The 22,781-nt window shown below is 37.0% G+C and overlaps 1 protein-coding gene across 3 annotated transcripts in view; it reads right to left on the bottom strand.

Moving 5' to 3' along the window:
• SIPA1L1 (signal induced proliferation associated 1 like 1) overlaps positions 1-22,781 on the bottom strand; it is a 203,113-nt gene that overhangs the window by 32,734 nt on the left and 147,598 nt on the right. For all 3 annotated transcript variants that reach the window (XM_084288174.1, XM_084288176.1, XM_084288175.1), the window contains 5 exons: positions 15,954-16,057; positions 14,369-14,526; positions 10,472-11,048; positions 9,090-9,364; positions 6,189-6,467 (listed from right to left, as the gene is read on the bottom strand). In XM_084288174.1, coding sequence (XP_084144300.1) covers positions 6,189-6,467; positions 9,090-9,364; positions 10,472-11,048; positions 14,369-14,526; positions 15,954-16,057 — 1,393 coding nt within the window. The remainder of the gene's footprint in view (positions 1-6,188; positions 6,468-9,089; positions 9,365-10,471; positions 11,049-14,368; positions 14,527-15,953; positions 16,058-22,781) is intronic.

Below are 22,781 nucleotides of genomic sequence, written 5' to 3'. Positions count from 1 at the left end.
CATACAACTAAGACGAAAGAACTTGAAATTAGTTTGAATTGACTTTTCAATCTGATTTGAAATCTATTGATGAAAGGAACTTTCCAAGACAAAAGGAGTATTCAAAAGGAGTATTGTTAGCAGTATGTCCCTGTAGTTAAGTTATTCTGTGCTTGTCTTTTATTTATAATTTTTAAAAATAAACTAAAACAGGCTATTATCTATTTCAAAAGACAGCTTTGAGAAGAAATTCCAAAATGGTTAAGCGCATGAGTTCCATAATTGAACTTAAAAATAGGCCAAGCGTCCATTGCATTAAAGAGATACAATTACATTGCAGTCAATTGAATTGGGATTATACTATGCGTGATTTAGCTCTAACAGATCTAGTTCATCCTGAAAGGACTGGTTGAGTCTTGCCAAGTATGGGAAGAAAATCATCTTTTGTGAAGACAGTGAGTGGGATGGGCGTATGTTTATTTACTTAGTATGACAAAGACATCAAAAGCATCCATCTTGCTCTTAATAATTCATTTCTATGTCTTTTGCTGTAACTTTCCCCAGATCTTCAGCTTGCATATGCACATAATATATACATCACAGGAAAAAATGTCAGTCTAGCATGCTTTGAGCCTATGGCCTACGACAGTCTTTAATTAGACAATCATACTCTGGTCCTTTCTGCACAGCTGTGACACGCAGGAAGTGCAGCTGACAGAAGAAAAGGGATGGCCTTAGAATCAAGGTATTTCCTTGCTGTCTTAGCAAACTGAAATCTCATCTTGCACTTGCTGCAGTATTCCAGTACGATCATTGGTGTATTTGTTAAAGATGATTTTTCATTCATTGTCACTAATTGCAAGCTTCTCAAAGGCCTGACTTGATGCCGAGGCCTGATTTACTTCTGTGCTGAAAACTTACCAAAGCAGCTGAAGCTTTAATTTGAAGCTGTAATTAGAATATATAAAATATTAACAATGCTGGGCACACTTCCAAACGTGAGATGCCCAAAATAAGACATAGCAATTGATTAGAACATAATTTCTCTACCTTTGTTCTTAATCTGAAGAGGTCTAAAGACATCTCTTTTCACACAAGAGTCTTGAAAATTAAGTTTAATTAATACCCATGAAGCATTCAGAAACTATAGTAATGGGTGCCACTGTAAAGCTTAGAGGGGAATTAATAATTGCATCTTTACAGTGGGATTTGAACACCATCCAATAAATAAGGGATGGAGTAATGAAGAGGAAAATAAAATATTAAATAGCTGTTCTTTAATGAGCTGCATCCACCGTGTGAACTGAACGAGGCAGATGTCCCTCTGTTGAAAGAAATTCTCATAGTTTAACCAAAGGAAGTATCAAAAAATACATTTACACAAGGATCCTGTGAATAAAATCACACAGCAAATCAAAGTCTGGAAGCCAACTATATGAAACAAAATAGCGAGAGGGAAAAATAAATAAGTCAAGCTCCAAAATTACATCTTCTCCAGTAACATTAACTCTGGCATGCTTCACTTATATGTATGGCTTATCACTGTCTTCCCCTACTGTCTTCCTCTGGTATTTATTCTGGGCTATAGATTACATAGCGTCCCATGTGAACTAATTAACGTGAAGGGAATTTATTGCATTTGTATTTTAGATCCTTTAGTCTTAATACTGCAGTAGCATTAGAGATTTATATTAAGATGTATAAAGTTTTTGATTGTTTTTCCTGCTACTACAAACGTGCACATCAATCATGAATACATTAAAGAAGCCAAGATAAAATACCATGAGGAATAGGGAGATTTTAAGTATAAGCTCGTGAATTGGATGCATGAAGACAATTCAATACAGGCAGATTTAAGTACTCTGCAGGTCAGGCATTTGTCTGCCTTCAGTCAGGGACTGTCAAGCAAGCAACTCTCTCACAACAACAGTTCTTTAGGGAAGCTAAGAGGTTTTTATGTATATGATACAAAAATGAAATCCGCTAGTTCTCAGGACTGATAACTCAACTTTCATTTAACATAATTAACAAGCTAAAGCAAAAATAAGAAGTGCAAAAACCTAAATTTGTTTCACTTGTTACCTCTTTTTAGAGACTATAGGTATATAAAGTGATCTTCAGCCAAATATCACTTGCAGGTAATTCCAAAAAAGGTGCACTTCAGTCATGAAAGGCCTGATGTATCGGAACTACTGTAACATCTCTATTTTACTCTGAGAAATTCTACTTGCTTGAGCTATGGCTGATGACAGGATTCCCCTCTTGCAATTCTGTGCTTTCTCCAAAATCCATCTGAGACTCAAAGCTCGAAGAGTCACACAGATCAATTCACCATGTGCTTCCCAGCTGCCACGTCCCTTAGGACAGCTCACAAACTCTGCCCCTGTCTGCTGTTCTGTGGAGGGTTATCTGTCACCACCGTCACTGCACTGTGCTCAGTGAACAGAGAGTGTGCAGCCAACAGCAAGAGGGAACAAGGAGCGATAAATGTCACCTTCAGCCTCAAACAGCTAAATATTAACATCAGCCAAACATCAGCATGTGTTAACTAGGGCTCAGCACTGGAGAAACACAACCGATAGCTGGCCACAGCTAACACCATGGCTGAACATGAAAATGGAGGTATAGCTATAATTTAATTCTGAAATTGCTGACTGATGCTCATTCTCATAGGTAAATTTCCAGCCCCACTGACAATTAGCAGCACCTTCATTTGGAAAGTGCAGCCCTGATGGTAGTAAGGAAATACAGGCTATCTGCACAGCCCTGCTAATGAGCCATAATTAGGACCTGTAACACTTCTGTGACTCTCTCATGGGTTCTCTTGACAGATGGCTGACAAAAGTAAGTCAAAACCAGAAGAATGATCAGGTGTTTTATATGAAAATAAAATTACTGCTTGTAAGGCTGATGACAGTTTGAGCTTCAACTCTCAATAGTAAGGCACCAGTGGCCTGGCTAAGAAGGAAAATGAGCCAGCCCTGGTCTTTGAGCTGCAGATGGGAACACAAGAAGGGGGGTAGGAGAAGGATGCAGAGCGGCTTTCATGTCACAGGTCAGAGCAGAGCCCATGGAGCAGTGCTAATGAAGGGGCTGACAGGGACCCCCAAGTTCTGATGGTTCACAGACCCTGGGCTAAGATAACGTATCAGTTTGAACAACCAAATGTTTTGAAAGCATAACGTAGAAGAGAGCTAGAAAGTTCACAGTGATGCAACGTGAATTGCTACCTTAAAAGCTGAAACAACAACAAAAAAAATGCAGAAATGAACTAGACTAATATCGCTAACAAGAGTATTTCAGTGATCCAAGGAAAACTTGCCTACTTTGAGATGAACAGGTAATCTGAAGTCCCACTTGCTGCTCCAGTGTTATCTGCCACTGCATTCTCACAGTCCCACTCAGGCCACGAAGGGTCTTTGCTCATGACTGAGCTAGAGACCCTCTGGGTATGCTGTTTCCTCCTCTCCTACCCCCATCATCAGGGAAGACTGAAAACAGATCACACTAAAAAAAATCTCCACTAGCAAAATTTTCATCGGTGTTCTTTTCAGTGACAATTGTTTCTTTCTACAGCTCTTTAAAAATGCTCTATTGAACGTAAATACTGCAAAGAGGGATGGTGAAATAGCCTTTTTATATACAATGGGGCCACATTTATAACTGCATTAATTAAAGGGTTGTTACTGGATCAGATAACATGGACCACCAGCATAGATTCTGGTACCCATTTTACCAGACTACTCTTGGTCATCAATTTACCCAACCAAAGAGGAACTAAACAAGGAACAAATCACAGGGAGCAAAGCAACACGCAGCACCATCACTGCTGCCCACACCAGAAACATGCAGGCATATGCCAGCATCTGGTGATATGTGATCTTTGCTCTTTGAAAAGTAGAAAAATAAGCAGTGAGAATAAATAAATCAAACGAGACAGCTGTTAACAGGGCTATGAAAATCTCATCTTGGTTCATTTTCGAGATTTTACACAGTAAGAAGGGAAGTATCTGAGCTTCTTAAAATGCAAAGCTTGCTTTTGTCATGCAGAGAAAAGAAAAACAAGAGTCTTGCAGTGAGCTTATTGTTTTTGTGTGTGTGTTTTTTTTTCATTCAGTATTCCTTCAAAATGACATAAATGTATTTTTCTTCACTTTAACTGGAAATACGTTAACCTCATGCAGCTGCTGTTATATTTAAACTTGATCCAGCCAAGACTAACATGTTTAGAAGAGCAGACAGATATGAGAGAAGACTTTTCTCAGGCATCCAAAAAAAGACCCCACCAAACTAAAAAGTTACTTTGGTATTATACATTTCAGGATGAAAAAATCCAATAGAACCTTTTCTGCATAAAAAATAATGTCTGTAGGAAAAAAAAACCCTGCTACACGCTCTGAAAATGAAGGAAATGGAAAGTTAAAGTTTCACATTTTGAAAACAAATACCGAGTATATGGAAATGTAATTTTCCCTTTGCAAAACTCCGTAACTCCCCACGAGAAGCAATTGGATAAACGTTGGATGCTTTAGGTGTGCTGTATTGCCCACATGGATTTTTGTGCACAAGAAAACCACTGTTAGTAATACCACATCTCTCAGTGAAGTCAATGTCTCATCGTCCTCAGCACAAGGAATGGAATCAACCACTCAAGATTATAGACAAAATTCTTTGGTTAGTACCACAAACAGACAGAGGCTTATGAAAAGAAGAGCAACTCAACGCATCCAATGTCCTGCCACTCCCTGAAACTTTGCCCAGGTATTTTTGTGCCTTCCATAATTACAGGGTGAGGTTCTACAGCACAGGATGGAGGAAAACAAACAAACAAACAAAAAACAACACAAAAACAATAACAAACAAAAAAAAACTACTCCTATTCCATCAAACTCATCATCTACCTGTCTCCAACTATAACCAGCCATCCAATTTTTATCTTCCACTAAATATATAATTACAGACAGAACTAAGTCCAGCGTCTCACAGGCTTTTGCATCCTTCCTCACTCACAACCATATCAGTTAAAGAAAAAAGATAAATTGTATATATACATACATATGTATTACCAATGCTTTCAAGGTTGCCAATTTTCCGTTAATGCAAGCCTTAAGCATGTATCTGTAGAGCTTACACAGAGCTACAAGGAGATGGAGGGGATGGGACACACCAGTCTAACCAGTTTAAGTGCGTAAGGATGCCAGCATCTAATGAAAAATAAAATATGAATTTGAAGTCCTACCAACTAGCATCATTTGTTAAGGTGGCTTACACAGAAGCTTCAGTTTTATCTTGGTAATTCTCTGGTCTTGGTTGTACTCTCTTTTGATATATTTTTTATCCCCAGTTCATAAGGATCTAAAAAATGTTTTAGCTTCATTCATTAGAACTTCTTTCTCAATTTTCTACACTATGCACCTTATTTCCACTGCTTTATATTTTTCACCAATGTAAAACATTCATGGAATCTGTATGCAACTTTTAAAAATTATTTTTCTTAGGGAATTGTCCAAAACAAGACCTAGAAGGTATGAGTTTATTTCCCTCAAAACATCTTTGTAAATACACAGACAAGCAGAACAATGACAGCTCACTTGAGAATTATAAACCTTTTTCATGAAAGAACAAAAACACTGTGAAAGGTGTTCCTGATACCTTTCTTGATAATAATTGTTTTCTTATTTTAAAAGAAACAGAAAAAAAACCCACATGCTAGATAAACGTGAACTTAAGTATCCAGCCTAAGAAGTCCAAAAGCTTCCCAATCAGATAAATCTGCTTTCTGTGCTGGTCAGAATTCCCTTGCTGAACAATCTTGTTAAATGCTATTCCTGCCTCAAGAGCTTTAGGTTATTTCACCAAGCCTATAAAACCATATATTTTCATTTACTATGTCAAAATGTAGAGATTCGGGAACATTTAGATCTAAAACTCTGCAACTCATTTAAAAACTAAGTAACAATACAGGAATTTTAGATACTGTCCAACACAGCGAAACATATCCTATCAATCTAATACTACTCATTTTCTGGTTAGTCATGTCAAGCAGAAGCATTTGCTTTTGGCTTGTTTCATTCATATTCATATTGCATTTTGACTAATTAAAAATGAGATAAAAAGCTGTCTTTAGACACCTAGATAAATTGTGCTTTGTGCTTTTTTCCAGATAAGATGCTGAGCAGCAATAAAAAGCAATTTGTGAAGATACGTACCTCCGGCTCTCCAGTGGGCGCCCATCACTAGAGATGCTTCGGGGGATGTTGGCTGCTCGTTCTGGGGGTGGCATTTTCCCTTCTCCTTTCCCCGAGCCAATCCTAGATGTTACTGGACTTTGAATTTGGGATGGTACCTGAGCCACATGAGGTCCCTGTCCTTTGTTTGCATTTCGCTGCCATTTGTTATTATTTCTGAAGGGAAATTTGAATTCATATGACATTCCTTCATTCACTTTGTATTCCATCACTGGCATACGGTAGTTTTCTGAAGAACTCCTGGAAAGGAGAAAAAAAAAAAAAAACAAAAAAAAAATCACTATAAAAAGAAAACAAGCACATTCTGTCCACAAATGCAGGAACAGGGCAGCATAAAAACTGGACTAAGGACATGAGCTAACCCAGTTCATTTAAGATGCAAGGAAAACGTCTGCATAGATTTTAATATGGTAGATTGATTTAGAAGGTAAATATGACCTTCAGCTCTGGTTTGGATAATTTTGACAAATATATATGCCTCTATTTGCATTGAATATTTCTTGTGGTTACTTTGTTTACCTACACACATCATTTTCCCATGGGGAAGAAAACAATGTCAAAGCTCTGTAAAAAATCAGTGCAAAATTCTCTATTTTTTTCTGTAGCTCTTCCTGTAAGGTATTATGACTTTGATGTGGACAACTCTCAGAATCTCCTTCCAATTAAAATATTAAACAAAGTGGTAACCTGTTTCCTGTGTATGCTGATACTAGCAAGTTCTGCAGTCTAATAGGAATAGATGGAGTGCAACAATTGGTGCTGAGGTCTTGCGGTTCACAAGATACACATTTTGGAGTTTCATTTTGGTCTAACTCTAGCCTTAACCTGTAAATTAACTTAGCAGTTGGAAGACATGAGGAGTGCTTCTGAAGCACGTGTAGCAGCTTTGCCTGAGAAGAAGCCAGTCTGTGTGATGTGAAACACTGCAAGGGAAATGGGGATGACCAAGAAATTAGTTTTCGAAGTCCACCCGCTATCCAACTAAAACGCTGGCACCTTCCCCTCCTCCCCCCCTCCATATTTTAAGTATCTGCCGTTGTTTTCCTACTGATTATATACTTCAGCTGTTTGGGTTTCTCTTTATTTGTAGGCATAGTTATAGCTGGAGAAGCAAAAATACAAAATTCCCTCTAGTTGCTGTGTCCTTAACTTCAAGGTCAGCAACCAGTCCTCTAAATGAGTTCAGCGGCAATGTTTTAATGACTATGTTTTAGCAGAGACATAAGCTTAACAAGGCTTGCCTATGTGCAGGGCATTAGCTTGTGAATCAGGGTATTTGAATATATTTTTCTACCTGCTACTGACCTTGTGTACGTGACTGCTGGCACGTCACCCCACCTAACGGCACACGAGCTCCTCCTCCAACTTTATTTCAATCAATTTATTAGGATAGAAACTGCTTCTCATGTGAATGTATTATACCAAGCAGAATAGATCTTCATTTCAGTTACAGTTTGTACAATTTACTGGAGTAGAAATGCTAAATGACCTCCAGAGGACACAATGAAAGGACTCAAGTTTTGGAAAACTGATTGCCAGAGGAGATACTGCTTTGTGCTACGATTTAAGTCAAATCTTCAGCAATATTTGTAGGATAGCCTCAAATTCAAGACACCGTTTCTAAACCTTAATGATTTTGGATAAAGCAAACAGGATAAACAATTGCTTTACAAAATTTTGTAACTGGGTAATAACCTACTATGAATGTATTTGCCCTCTATAAGACAACAAAACCCACTGCTGCTGAGAACTGTATTTCTACAAGTGCAGTAATTTCTCTTCCTGCTGTGAGTATGGATACACTAACAGTAAGCTTGCTTTTGGCTCTACTTAATTTAGTTCAAAAATAATAGGATCTTTGCTTTCCACACAGATTTTTCTGCTCTAATCCTTTTGCTATGATTGCAGCCGAACGTTCCATTTGCTTGGGCTGCTAAATACTGTACAAAAGCTTTCCAAATACCTCATGGGTGACCTTATGCCACTGCTCATTTTAATCCCTGACGTATTCAATTTTCCATTGACAACTAGGGGACAAATAAAACGCCTTTCCTCTCTGCTACCCATTACAACAAGAGTTATTAAGACTCACAGTAAAAACAAATCTGGATTCTCTAGGTTTTATGCAAGTAGATAATGCTATGAGGCTGAACAATGCAGACATCTGCAGAGTTCAGAAGGGAAGAGTAAGAATTATAGAAAGCTTTGGGTGGTATGAGTTCAGGAAAAATGCAGATACTCTGTGTCCAATTTAGAAAAAGAATATATGTATTGATGTTTATTTCTGATCAAGCTACATTTAAAACCTGTATGAGCAATAAAACAGTAGACACAAGCCTCCTCAAGCTTAACAAGGATTGGAAGCAAGAGACAGGCAGCAAGATCTACTACTAAGTAAAGAAGGATTACAATTTGCAGCATTTTCTCTGGACAGATCCATAGATTTGATAGACCTTAGTAACTTACAGCCTTATTTATTTGTGAAAGAAGAAAAGTACATGTATACATCCATTCTTGTCTTTCAAATACTACATGCATAGACACTACAAACTATCAACAAATAGGAAAGCAGAAAGAAAGGTACAATTATTTTGAACACAACAGAAACAGAGAATTCCCAATTAAAAGTTGTTTGATTTCTATGTGTAGTTTAAAGGATGCAGACTGTTCTTTAGACATCTTATTAAACTGCAGTATTCAATGAACATTTAGTGGGACCCAGAACATGAGTACTGACAGTTTTCCCTGCACCTTCTCTTATATATTAAAACTGCACCATAGTTTCTGGAGCTAATGCTTATTTGGCGGCATCCCTCCCCTCCCTCAAATAATTTCTGACCAAAAGAAGCTATTACACCATACCTGCGTGGTGTGCAGTCCTCATATGGAGGGACGATGACGACCTTCACTGTTACAGATGTTCTCAGAAGATCAATCATTTGCTCGTGGCTCAGAGTGGCTACAGCCACCTTACAGATTTCCACCAGCCGGCTCCCCTGTCGCAGTCCTGCCTGCCACGCGTAGCCATAGGGCTCGACGTCTGCCACAATGCCTTCGTAGTTCACATGGAAACCAAGCTGGCCCAGTCCATTCCTACGCAGAGTCATCTCCACTGTTTCACAGCCCTTAGTCACAAGCTGTGAATTGAAACAAAGAGAAAATGTAGCGATCACTCACATGTTTTCAGTGCTCATACAGGTCTAAGGACTACATTTTTGTACAATCAACTCCCAAGACAGTGATGGGACACGATCGGGGAAAATACATCACAGTCCTTGGTATTCAACCAACTGAAACAATCTTGTCACTCAAACTGTATTTTCAGTAGAGTCTTGTCACCCAAGTTTTGCCTTGAAGTTTTTACTGAAACCATATGAATTTTAGAAGAAGCATGGCAGCACACAACAAACACATGGAGTTACACAAATATCTCTATTTTACTTTTTACACTTTAGTAACCAGACAACCAAGCTACCTGTTTCTAGCTGTTTCAGTAAACTGCAAGATAACTTAAAATCAGAATAGTAATGTAGAGGCATGCAGCTGCTATACACAGCAAACTGTAGTCCATGCCACCTCTTCTATCTAACATGAACATGAATACAGTAAAGAACAATTTAATAGGGCATTTTTTTTTCCTTTTTCCTGGTCATTATACACCTACAGCGGTAAAATTAAATAAAAGACAGTGAAAGAAAAATTCTTTCATGATTTAATTTGATAAAAAATGAGAACACAAATGTTTTATATACAGATACCATTACTGACTACATTTTTATTTCATCATATGCATTAGGAGAATATGTGAAGGTTCTAATAGGGATTGGGACTGCACCCTGCTGGTGACATAGTAAGACATCTCAAAGATATTGCAGTTTCATTTGAAAGAAGATACAAGAAATCTATAAAACAAAGAAATGAAGGGAAAACAAGCAAAAGAAAAAAGGTAACACATCAGTATCTATTGTGCAGGAGTAATTTATGTATGTGAAAGCCCTGTGTTTTTTTTGTTTTAAATACTGAGGCTTTTGACACAACCTGCTACGGCTGGCTGATATCTGATTAAATGTCAGGACAATATTGGATTTTGAGAAGTAAAGGCAGAAAAGTCCTAACAGATTTATTGATTGGCAACCAGAACAGCTTCAGGCATCCCAAACATTGAAGAAATTGAAGCCTTACATGGTGGTGGGGTCAGAAGAGCAAGCAAAGAAGAGGAACCAAACAAGAGAATAAATTCTAACCTCCAGCCTTTTGACGATCTCTTTGATGTCATCAATGTTGCTGATGAAGCTCTCCAAAGAAACACATTCACCTCTCTCATAGAATATTTTGATATTTGTGTCCGTTGAAGTCCATCCTATTACATCCCGACAGGAGCAATTAAACACCACACTTTTTGTGTCCTGTTCAATGAGGACTACAAACTCATTAGAGATGCCTAGGAGACAGTCTATTTCCATACCCTTGCTGTAATCTTTTGCATGGACACTCCAAACAATAGCACCAGAACTATAGATCTCTGCTCCTGGATAAGGCTTGGACTTCTCTTTCTTTTTTGAAGCGAGCGAGATGAAGGGGAACTTGCCAGAAGGGTCAATAGGTGTATTGGTGACATTCTTCTCTGCCAAGTCTTTCAAGTATTCCTGACGGGTCCTGGTGGCCATCGCACGAAACTTTTCTGATTTATGAGCAGCATTCTCTGCATTAATGACTTTGGCTAGTAAGAAGTCCCTGAACACATTTGATTTAGGAAACGTGACACCTTTTGGAATAGGTGGTCCAAAGGATGGTACATCTCTGGATCTTGTCACAGCAACACTAAAAGAAACACAGGAATAAGGAAGAAGCAGAGTGTTTCAGTGTATGCAAATTCAGCATTTTTTGAATAAATAAAACGTATTCCCTTTTTTCCTTGACCCCTCTATGTTTTTCTCCTTTCCCCAGCAATATGCCTATATTTACATTTTAATCTTGTCAATGCAGAGACCATGTCCCTCACTGTATGAATAGAGGACCAATTATTTCTTCCTCTAAGAACTTTCTGAGTCATTCTCAGTACCACAGCTTAAAGAGAACTTGAAATGCAAAAACCTGCTTTTGTCATAACATAATCAGTCAGGTACTGTAGTTCTGATTTTTGTTTCTTTTTGTTATAACCAGCATATTTCTGACACGCTCTATTATTCTAGCTTGTAATTTAGGCACCTAAATTGCTGAAAGACTCATCTGAAAGGCTTATTCATTCAGCAGTCTCTCCTAAGTAGAGATCACCAACTGCGCTGCAACAGCTTTGTAAAAAGAAGTACGCCAACCATTCACACCTGATTTACCACATCTAGAACTCAACATAAAGCAGTAATAACTAATTTTGGCCAAAAGATCATGGTAATGGAGTTTAATACAGAAAAAACCATGAAAGTACACTAAAAGCGTATGTGGTTGTTAACTTGGAAGGCTGGCTAGTATTAGCTTTACACTTTATTCTAATCTGAGTCTTTCAACATAATTAAGAAAATTCCCCCAAATCAACAACTGAGATTGCAGAAACACTAGCAAAGCGTTTGAGGGGAGGGGAATGGATGGGGATCATCTAAATCTTGGTTTTGATTTTAATTTATTGGGTTTTAATTTTTGTTTTTTCTGGCAACAGATACTCAAAGATGCCATAGACCACTAAATTTCCTTCAAACGTATGCCTATATATATATATACACACACACACACACACATATATATACATATATTTGCAACATGGAGTGCCCATGATGCGACTATCTGGCTCTTGATGATCTTCAAGAGATACAAGCCTAACCATTAAACACAATTAATTGAATTTAATGGAAAACTAACAGTGACATTTTCTTTGATTAGGTTTTCAATATCATGAACCACAGGGATAAGACTTTAATCTTTAACATATGCTAGAGAAGTTTTAAAATGTGAATGATGTTGACGGAGAAGCCAGACTTTTGAAATATTGTTTATCTTAGCTTGGAAGGAGAATCACTGGCCAAGACAGTGCTTAATTTTATTCCTTTTATGTAGTTTTTAATATGAATTCCACTACAATTTTATGCTATATGGCTTCCTGTTTTGTCTAGAACTATGAATCTATGAAACTTTTCCAAATAATCCGCTGAAAAGAGGTCAAACTTGCTTTGAAAAGTTTCCTAGAAAAGCTTTTCATAATGGAATTCTATAAATTTAAATCAAGTGTTCACACTGAGGGGGGGGGAGTGGAGAAAAGGAGAAAGGATTTTAGTCCTAAAAGACAGTACACAAAACATTCAATGCAGTGGCAGACTCCAGCATCAATCTGGTCTGCACACAAGCCTGAAGACCAATGTGCATAAATAAAATTGCAGGATTGGCACTTAGCACCTAGCCAATTTTTAAATGAACACAGACACACAGAGCTTTTTTTTCCAGCTCCCACCCCTTAAAATTTATATCTGTAGCGTCACTGCATCACTAAAGCTGAAGTTTTCACATAATTTTGTTCACTATATATTATTATTCACTAATAGTAATCGATCAGGTTCTAGCCCTTACAGTTGTGAATACTTGAAAAACAAAAACAAGATATTCAAAAGCCTGAAGGCTAGAAGTATAACCCATGAAATATTTAGTTTTATTACAGTATAAGGAGTATAAAACTTTAGCATGCTTTTTATAATGAAAAAAATAAAATGAGTCATACTATCTAAAACAGTAACTGAAAACAGATCTGTAAATACACAAGTTGAGATGGAAAATACATTTGTAGTGGAGGGATTTCCTACTTTCCCTTTCCTTCAAAATCATTTTGTTTTGTTTTTCTCCTGAAACATCTGAAAGTTTAAGAACAGGTTATGTCCACATGTACTAAATAGCAGTTTGTCTTCAGAAGTACAACACAAAATGGCAGTTTTAAGAGAACTTAAAACTCTAGTACTCCAACTCCTATGGTTGACCATTTGTGGGTTTTTAGTAGAAAGGGTCAGGAAACAACATGAAGATTACAAAACATCTATCTAGTTACGTACAGTCAACAAGCTGCCTTCAAATGAGTATCAACATAAACATGCCTAACTCCAGGAAAGTTAAATACATGTACAAAGTACAGCACTGATTCCAGTACTGCTGCATGAGGGTGTTACCAAAAACTGTTGGGAACAAAAAATCTTCAAACCCTACTGTATCTATTTGAGATGGTATATTCATGTTTTTCAAAAGACACTCTAGTCAACTGCTTTAGCTCTTCCTTTACATAAGAGCTTGCCTGAATTTAACACTTAGCTTTGGAATTAACCCGTGTTTACTGAAATACAGATGTTCACCTATCTCATTTCAAGGTAACTGGTCTAAACCTATTACTGTGACACATCATATTATAAATATAATAATAATAATAATTAAGAGTTTGCTGAGATTAATTAGTATTTTAAAATAAAAATACAGCAAGAGTTCTGGATGTAGCAAAGGTAAAAAGTTCCAATTACATTAAAAGAGCATTAGTTCTATGCTTAGTTTAGTTAAAAAATTTACACCAGGAAGGAATCTTATCTTGCAATACTTTATTGTATGTTGCTATTAATTAGCATTTTCTAGTTTAATCTTAAGAACTTGAAGGTTACAATAAGACTTTTTGCTGCATAATGCTCTGGAATAGTTTTTGGTTTTTTTTGGACAGAAGTAAAGTAAGTAATAGGTATTTCAGACAAAATGTTACCAATAAACTAGCTTCTTATTGAAGGGTTAGTCATACTTTTTCCCCACTGTCTTCATTTCAAAAGAGGCACAAACTCAGATGTCTGAGTTACCTGAACAAAAAGTGAATTCATAAAAATAAAAAAGGAAAATCTCAAATGCTGTGATGAAGAGAATCAAAACGAGAACAGACATTTCAAATAATTCCTGAATGCTTGACTAGAGACGAAGCAAGAGCACACAAGAGTTTTCTCATTTAGATACTCATGTGTCTATCTACCTTTTAAGAAACAATGATATAAATTCCCATATCCCCAAATCTCTTCAACCTCAACCTTTCATCATGTTTCTCTACTGAAAATTAAAAAAAAAAAAAAAAAAAAAAAAAAAGGAACTACACCTCCATTTACACTCAATTCCACGTTTTCAGTGAAACTAGTGACAGCTACCTGTAACACACACTGTCAGTACAGGGACTGTGTACTCTCACAATGACAAAGACGTGCTGGAAGTGGGATCGGATGTTCTTTGGGCTGAATGGCTGTGCTCCAGGTTCCTGGAAAACTATTGTCACAATATCGTTTCCAATGTGTCGTTTTCTCAGAAGCTTAAAAAAAAAAACAACAAACAAACACAGGTTAAATAAGTCTTCTCACATTTTTTCAATTATTTCTCATTATTTTCAATTACTATTGTTCAATTTTATATTTCAAGCTGAAAACCAAAACAGATAAGGATTTACATGCTAAGTAACAGAATGTTAGTTATTTATCCAACAAACTTCAGGCATGGGCATTTATTTCCATACCAATTTCATTTCTACATCTAATACACGTATACAGGAAGAGGAAAGTTTAATATAAATAAAAACGAGAAAAACAATAAACACCTGCGAGTATGTAATCAGTCATCAGTGACAGACAGAAGCTGGAAAACATTCCCTGCTTCACACAATTCCACAAGCCAGAAGTTAGGTTCTAAATCAAGTTGAAAAAAGTTGTCATTGTCCTTAAAACAGCCTATAAAAATTTTCTGATAGGCTTCTTTCAGTAAGTGCAAGACTACAGTAAAGATAAATAAAATAGTATAATATTTAGTATACAAAAGCAAGCTAAAAAGAATAATGTGTAAAAGAATAAAACTAACAATTTCTAGATTAAAATGGAAACACACCTTACGCAACAACATGGCCTAATATTTAAAAAGGAAAATATAATTAACTTCATTCAAATGTATCAGAAGGAGAATTTATATAAGTACAATGTAATTATTTAACTTGTAAATTGGTCAGGACACTTGGATTAACATCTGTTCTTATAAAAGGTATCATGGGATCCTTATTGGCCTTTGTTTTTTTTTTCTCTGAAAAGAAAACGTCTCTATTTCTCTCTATTAATTTGAAACTGTAATATTACTTAACTGCAGTAGTCCAAGTAAAGCACAGAAGAAATGTCATTTTTTATTGTTTTTAAGCAGTCACCTGTTTAGTTTGTCTCTCTCTTTTTACAAGTGCTTCAGAGTAACAAAGCATGTCAGCCTATATAGCTCTTCATATGTTAAAAATAAAATAAAAAATTAAAGGATTTTGTCTCGTCTTCTTTCAAATGGCTATACAGTGTGCTGTACCACCCACTCATCACCTCTGATTCCACACGCATTACAGTTTGCTGAATGCAATACTTGAAGTATAATTGACATTGTTGCAGAAGTTAGAAAACTACTTTGTGTACACTATGGCCCTTTGGACTTAAGGTATGACCTCATATATGAAATACGAATGTGCTACCGATGTAATTAAAGTTTTAGTAAATAATCCATAGAGAAATAGAAAATGGTCCTCTGTAGTAAAATATAGCTATGGTGTACCTACAATGACCTGATTTGCTCATCTTTTGACACAGAGATGGCCAGTTTTACTTTTGATCTTTAAGTGCTTCATTTGCTGGTAACAAATATAAGTTGTCATAATTATTCATTAGTTCAACTACTTTTCAGACAGAGGAAAAATTAATTGTTAGACATGGTCCACCTTACCTGTTGTTTGTTGTTTGGAGTGTATGGCAACATAGTAGATACATGGAACATGATTTCATAGTCCTTGTAGGTTGTATACAGAGAGTGAGTACCTGTTGAATCAGCTTCAATTAAAGAAAAAAAAAAGCATTATTAAAAGGAGTTAAAAAATCAAGTTTCATTACTATCAACAAAATCATCAGGCAAGATGAGAACTCCTATTCATCCTCAATCCTAGCTTACATGAAGGCAAATAAAAACTCACCCAGAGTTTATTCACCTGCCAAAGCAAAATGACACACAGATGAATTTGCTAGGAATAGCAAGAATATCAGAATATCCTGAAAAAAGCCCATTTAAGCATGAAAAATGACCAACATATGGAGAAGAAGCACAAACTGTATTTATAAAATGTAGGTGGGTATTAACCTCCACAAACACACGATTTACATGTGTATAAAAGTGCTAAGATACAGAGTAATGTAATATAATAAAAAAGCATTCCTCAAAGTAAATGTATTAATTTACATATGATGCAGTTAAATAGAAATTTCCTAGTTTGTGTTAAAACAATGGGGCAATCTGGCTTCATTTGGTAGGCTAGTCTGGATCTGCGCAGTTAGGAAGTCACTCGCCCATTAGTTCATCTCTACTTTTACACCCTTTGCTGCGTTTCTAAAAATGGTATGTGTGGGGGGGGGATTTTTTGGGGAGGCATAAGGATAGAAACCCAACTCTGACAGTATCTCAGAGACAGCAGAGTTCAGAAAAGTCACCCAGAAATGGAGAAGTGCTTTTGTAGAGCAGTAAGCCAACAGAACAAACCAACAGCCAATTTTCAACTCAGTTCAAAAATACAGTGCATTGCAATACTTGGAGAGATTCTTCGGAAATTGTGTGACATAAGCTTATTGATATGCTGGAAAAAACATGTGAGTAGCAAGATGTCACGGTTTTCAGACACCATCCAGCATCTCAGGCTAATCAGAATGAAACTGAACTGCACAGAATGCAAAAAGGACTTGAAAAGGAAGGCAGACAGATACTGGGAACGCATACCATGATCTCATGCGTAACTGGAAACTGATGGACATATAATGCACAATATGTGAAAGAACAGAGAGGGTTCTTTTAAACATAAATACCAGGACTCTGAATTAACTGTAATAACTCAAAAAAATAGTCTTCACTAAAAGCAGTAGTCAAAAATGGGGTGTTTGCATGCTTACAGATGATGGTGGAAAAAGCTGACAATGACACTATAATGCTGGTATATTAATCAAAGGTACTCTCACCTGGTTTGGGCTCTGGCCACCCTATTTTAAAAGTTATAGAAGAAATAGAAGGGATCCAGAAACAGGCCACAAAAATAATTATACGTGGATGGAGAGACTTCCATGTGGAGAGAAAATGATAAAAACTGGGATTATGAAGTTTAGGAAGAAAAAAAAAGAAGGGGATAATTAAAGTTTACAAAGTGTTGGTTGAAGACAACACTTGGTTACAGACAAATTGGGAACTTTCATTTTTACTTTTTCTATCTTAAAAAAAAAAAAAAACACCCTGAAAAGTGTTCCATTGATTTAACAAATAATACGTTTAAAGCCAAAAGAGTAAACACACTCTATTAAACATAATTGCTATCTACAGTGCAAAAAGCCAGTTTTCAAATAAAATTTTAAAAATAACTAATTTACATATAGAAAAAAAGCATCCTGGTTATCTGAAGTTATATAAACATGCCACTACTTTACATAATGTCAGCTATTTATAACAAAAAAAAAAAAAGTTAAGCTGTTAAACACTACACCTTGGAATATTTTACTGGCAGATCATGTTACTAAGGAAATGATAGCTCTGAGGTTTGTGAAGTATTTAGTATACAGTAAAGTGCACTGATTGTTTACCTAGATTTTGAGTATTAAGCTTTAACAAAAATGGAAGCGTTTGTACCAGTTAAAAACTGCAACATCATCCATAAAATTAAATGCAAAAATTTCTACATTAGAGCTGCAGAGAGATTTTGCGTTTCTAAATCATCTATATTTAGTAAAAGGTGAAGAGAAAAAAAGCATTCCTAGAATCTTATCAAAAAACTCAGAAAATGTTTCAAAGGCTGTCTTTTCCAACACTCAACATTGCAACTACAAAAAAAACTAGCTATCTGCTGAATATTTTCTTTTTAATGCTAATTACAACAGCATGACAGCTGAAGTGGAATCATTTCTTCTTGCACTCAGTTCGCAGCAGCTTGCATCATCTGCCTGATCATTACAGCGCATGCTGAAGGAGACAGATGCACTTGAAAGTCACCCAAACATCAGCGTAACTCCTTACTGCCCCCCCCCCAACCCATATGCAAATTTGTACAGTTGTACATAAACTTTGATAAATAACACACATAAAAATATTAAGGGGGGAGCATATCAGGACACAACACCGAATAAAGCAGTTCTGACTCATTATTGAAAATGCTACACTAGAACAATACCCATGCGTGTAAGCCAAACTATCAACTTTCATGAATGGAGCCCTGCAGAGGGCTCTTTCTTCATTGTCCTTCCTCCCTCGAGATGCACAGAAATCCCACAACAGTATTGGTTCTGCAAATTCAATAAGAAGGCTACGCTCATAGTGATATATTCTATTACTCCAATTATTAAGCAGAACCTTACTGAAGCCACTTGATTTGGCCAGCATGCTCCTAAGCAGCTTTTTAAAACTGTGTGCTAGGAAACTATATAAAAATCAGTAAGAGTAGAAAATCCATCTCAGTGTTTAGAAGGAAAATGTTTGTGAAGGATTGTAGGGAAACAAAAAAAAAATTATACCAACTGGGCAGAAGAAAGAACAGCCATTACTACAAATTGCAGCAGTGCTCACAATTAAGCAGCACAAGAACAAAAGCTTCAGAGCTTTATGTTCCTCCAATTCACATTTGCTGTTTAAAAGCCCTGGCTTATTTCCTAGTTTCTCCTGATTATTGGCCCATCTTCAGCCAGCACCTGTCAAACCTGCCTCCCTTTCCATTACATACAAGGACTACACCGAGCATTCATTCATGTCTGACTGCTGTAAGAGCCAAGTCAGACACCTTTTCTGAGTAGTCCTTTATTTTGTAACATACAAACATTTGTGTAATACAAACACACAGAAATTCAGATGCCCTCTTCCCTCCACCCTCCATGTCAGTTTTTTAAGCACTCCCAGGAACTTCTGATCTTTCTTCGTCATTAGCCTCCCCGTGAATGTCTCTGACCCAATAATAAATCTATGCTTTCTTACACATGGTTAAAAATATGTAAAATAGCACAAGTTAAGAAGTGCAAGGTAATTATTTAATTTGAAACACTGTAGTTTACTAACAGCCTCTAAACTGAACATCAGTTTGTAGTCCATACATTCCTTAAATTCTTAATCTGTTTAATATATTCTATCCTGTTTTAATACTGTGATGTCTTAACTGAGAAGTCATACAATATGAACACCTAATCCAGAAACTTAGCATTTGTAGCTAAACTGCTCATCTCATCAAATGGATTTTAAACTAATATAAGTTGTAAGAGAGTTTATGACCTCTATTTCCTGCACCAACCACTCTGTGGCTCTGCTGAACACACAGGTCAGGTTACCAGGCCCTGCATTACCCGATTTCATTTACTAATTTAAAGTATTGAGAAATATGACTGAGGGAGGGGGAAAGGAAATAAAGCATGTATGACAAGTGAAAAAACAAAGTCAAATGACTGAAGTTATAATTCCAAAGATTGCTGTGGTATTTATTACTTTAAAGTGATGCCTAAAAACTTCCTAGCAACCGTGGGAGAGCTGACTTTTTCAAGCTCTATTTCCTATCCGAAGTCTGCAGGCTGCCAGGAGATAGACTGCTTCCCCTCTGGTAATGCTCAAAACACACAAACAAAACTTTAAAAGTAGCAGTTCTTTTCTACTGTTGCACTGGCGAAGCTCCAAAGCTAAAGCCCTTGACGGATCCAGTATACTTAAATAGGCTTTCCGTTAATAGGATGCATGAGATTCCTTCTTTTAAAAATTGGCTCAGTTACGGATACTTACCAATTAGGCCCCTAATTCTAAAAATTTCTAAGAACAACTGTTCTGAAATTGCCTTTTGCTATAGTGAAATTACCAAATTTGCATAAAATACAGAAGTCTTGTATTTCCACAGTAGATATACAAATCAGCTTCTCTCCACACTGAGAAAGTCTTCCATCCCGTCTCACATCACGCATCTGCTTTTTCCTATTTTGTGAAGTATTGCCAAAGGTACAGAAACTAGCAAAGTAGCCTTCATTGCTCTGACCTTTCTTGCACGCTAATGAACAGACATCTGTTTTTAAGAGCATCTCTGCAACCAGCTGTGCCGGCACAGCACAATTTTCATTCAGGAAAACTTCCTGAATAATGAGAACAGAAGAACTATTTCACAATGGCGGTCTCTAGCAACGCAAGAGCACAGAGCTGGAAAAGGGAGAAGGTGTGGGCCTCTATATATCATAGCATTTAAAATAAAACCCTATAAACCCAAGTCACAGCAAAACCACAGCCTCTTCCTGAACAGGCTTTGTGTGTCAGGACCAGGGCAGAAGAGACAGGTTACATACTTACAGTAACTATTAAATGTGTCCTGCCTGTATGCAGTCTGCTGTTTGCATATTCCCCATGTTCCATATTCCAGCTCTTAGGGCCATCTCTGGATGTTAGCATTTTGCCTACCACAACCTTTCAGGATTAAGAAGCAGAGGCAAAAGAATCAGCCCTCAGTCTTTTCCCCAGAAGAGAATGCAGATGTTTGGTGAGGCAGCAGGAGAAAAGGTCTGCAGTAACATGGGTTGCCCACACCTCAACACACAGCTGCTCTTGAGCAGGAGGAAACTCACAGCTCCTCAGCCACCTGCGAGTCCTAGGAGCTGCGTACAGCGCCTGCCAAGGCTCGAGCAGCCTCACGATGAGCAGCAGGATGCATGGCGTCAGGACTGCAGGGCAGCAAAGCCCTGACCTACGTTAGAGAGAACCAACAGCTCCCAAAACAGCTACTTCTACTTTTACTGTCAACTTCAGCTCCTCATCAAGGAATTGAACTCCCAGTGGAGCAACACCCCAGCATTAATCTGATTTTAATATTTAATATTTTAATAAAAATATTTAATTAATAAAAATATTTAATATTTTAATATTTAATATTTTAATATAGGTGTCCTTACACTGTTTGGAATGTCTCACAAGGCTTTCTGTACTGTTCTCAAGGAGACAGGTTTCTGAGACTGTCACTGATATACTTCAGCCAAAGAAAGCTTTGCTTTTGTTCCACTATTGGGCAGCTATTCTAAATCTTGTGCTTCCTTCCTCCCTACGCTGCTGCTTCTTAATGCTATGTCAAATTAAATATTCATTCAATTATGGAAACCTCAAAATCACTTTACTAAATATGTAGTAGAGGCTGGACACCTTCAGCCAAGCAGATGTTTCTTAATAATCTATGTCTGCGTAAAAAATGCATTAACGGTTCCTGGATGTAGCTATGCAAAGAGCTTAGTGTTGCGCCCACAAAACACCTATCTTTTCTTTCACCACTTCCAATCCGTGCTTTGAATGTTGGCACAAAGGAAAACCCAGCTCCATTAAGATGAATTACAAAAATCTGTTTCCATTGTTCGCATTTGCTGGTATTGAAACATGTTTGTTAAGAACTCATTCTTGCTATGTAGTCCTCATGTTTCCTCAGTGATCCTGCGGACAACTTAACCCTAAAGATTTCAGAAAACTGAGGAGTTCATGCAGTTCCAGCTGCTGAGTTCCTGCACATGAGAACTTGCAAATCTTGCCTGAAATAAAACTTATGAAACACTTCATGAAAGCAGCAGTTCCCGCTTATTTATCATCCCCCTTCCTTTCTGATCACAGCAAATTGTTTGTGTTTTTAGAACAGGTAGTCCATTGGGTGCATAACCTGCTCAGAAGTGGGAAAAAAACTTAAGCTCTCAGCATGGAGTAGGAAAGTTTTACCACAAGAGAATACGTCTTAAAACTAGGAGAGATTCTCTTAACTCAAAGTGTGTATATATATGTCCACCCAAAAGGTTGTATATTGTAGTACATAAAATCAGAACTTGACAAGGTTCCTTCCCCAAGTCAGAAGCAACAAGAAGGAACTAAAATATTACTGGGATATTCCACTGTTTGGGAGAGAATTTCAAGTACCTAGGGCAGTTGCAGCTTTAATGGGTATATCTCATCAGATGAGTGAACCCTGAATCACACAGCATTTACATGTACTAGAAAACAATTTGTGGACTGTCACCAAAGAAGCTGGGAACAGTCCACAGTCTTTTTGTTTCCTTTTCAGATGTCTTACACTAACTAAACTAAAAGGAAGGGGAAGTTGTATTTTACTGCACCTACTGAAAATAATAAGGAGGTCTCAATATAAAACCAGAAGTGATGAAATAATAAATAATACTTTTGGTTTTCTATACACGTTTGATTTTTGACTTGACTTAATTTTAGAACTGGCAAACTAACACTTTTGGAACAAAAAAGGAAAACTCAACCCTAGAGTATACTGTATTACATATCCACTATAGGCAAGAAACTGTCTGACTCTCATCTGGAATAGCATATGTAATCGTAGCCACTAAGAGAATGAATTCAAACTGGGACAAATGCAGAGGAAGGTTACCAGGTAATACTGCACATGTGGGGGGAAGTAGGGAAATCCACACCTCCCAAATCAATAAAAGCAACTTGGCTAATTAAGGTTAACATCAGAAAAGCACAGAGGAGAACTGCGATGTGTAAATGCACTCAAAAGAGTAAAGGTAACAAAGGGTA

The sequence above is a fragment of the Netta rufina genome (assembly GCF_964035555.1).
Source record: "Netta rufina genome assembly, chromosome: 5".
Classification (NCBI taxonomy): Eukaryota; Metazoa; Chordata; class Aves; order Anseriformes; family Anatidae; genus Netta; species Netta rufina.
This window is presented reverse-complemented; position numbering and strand designations above follow the sequence as displayed.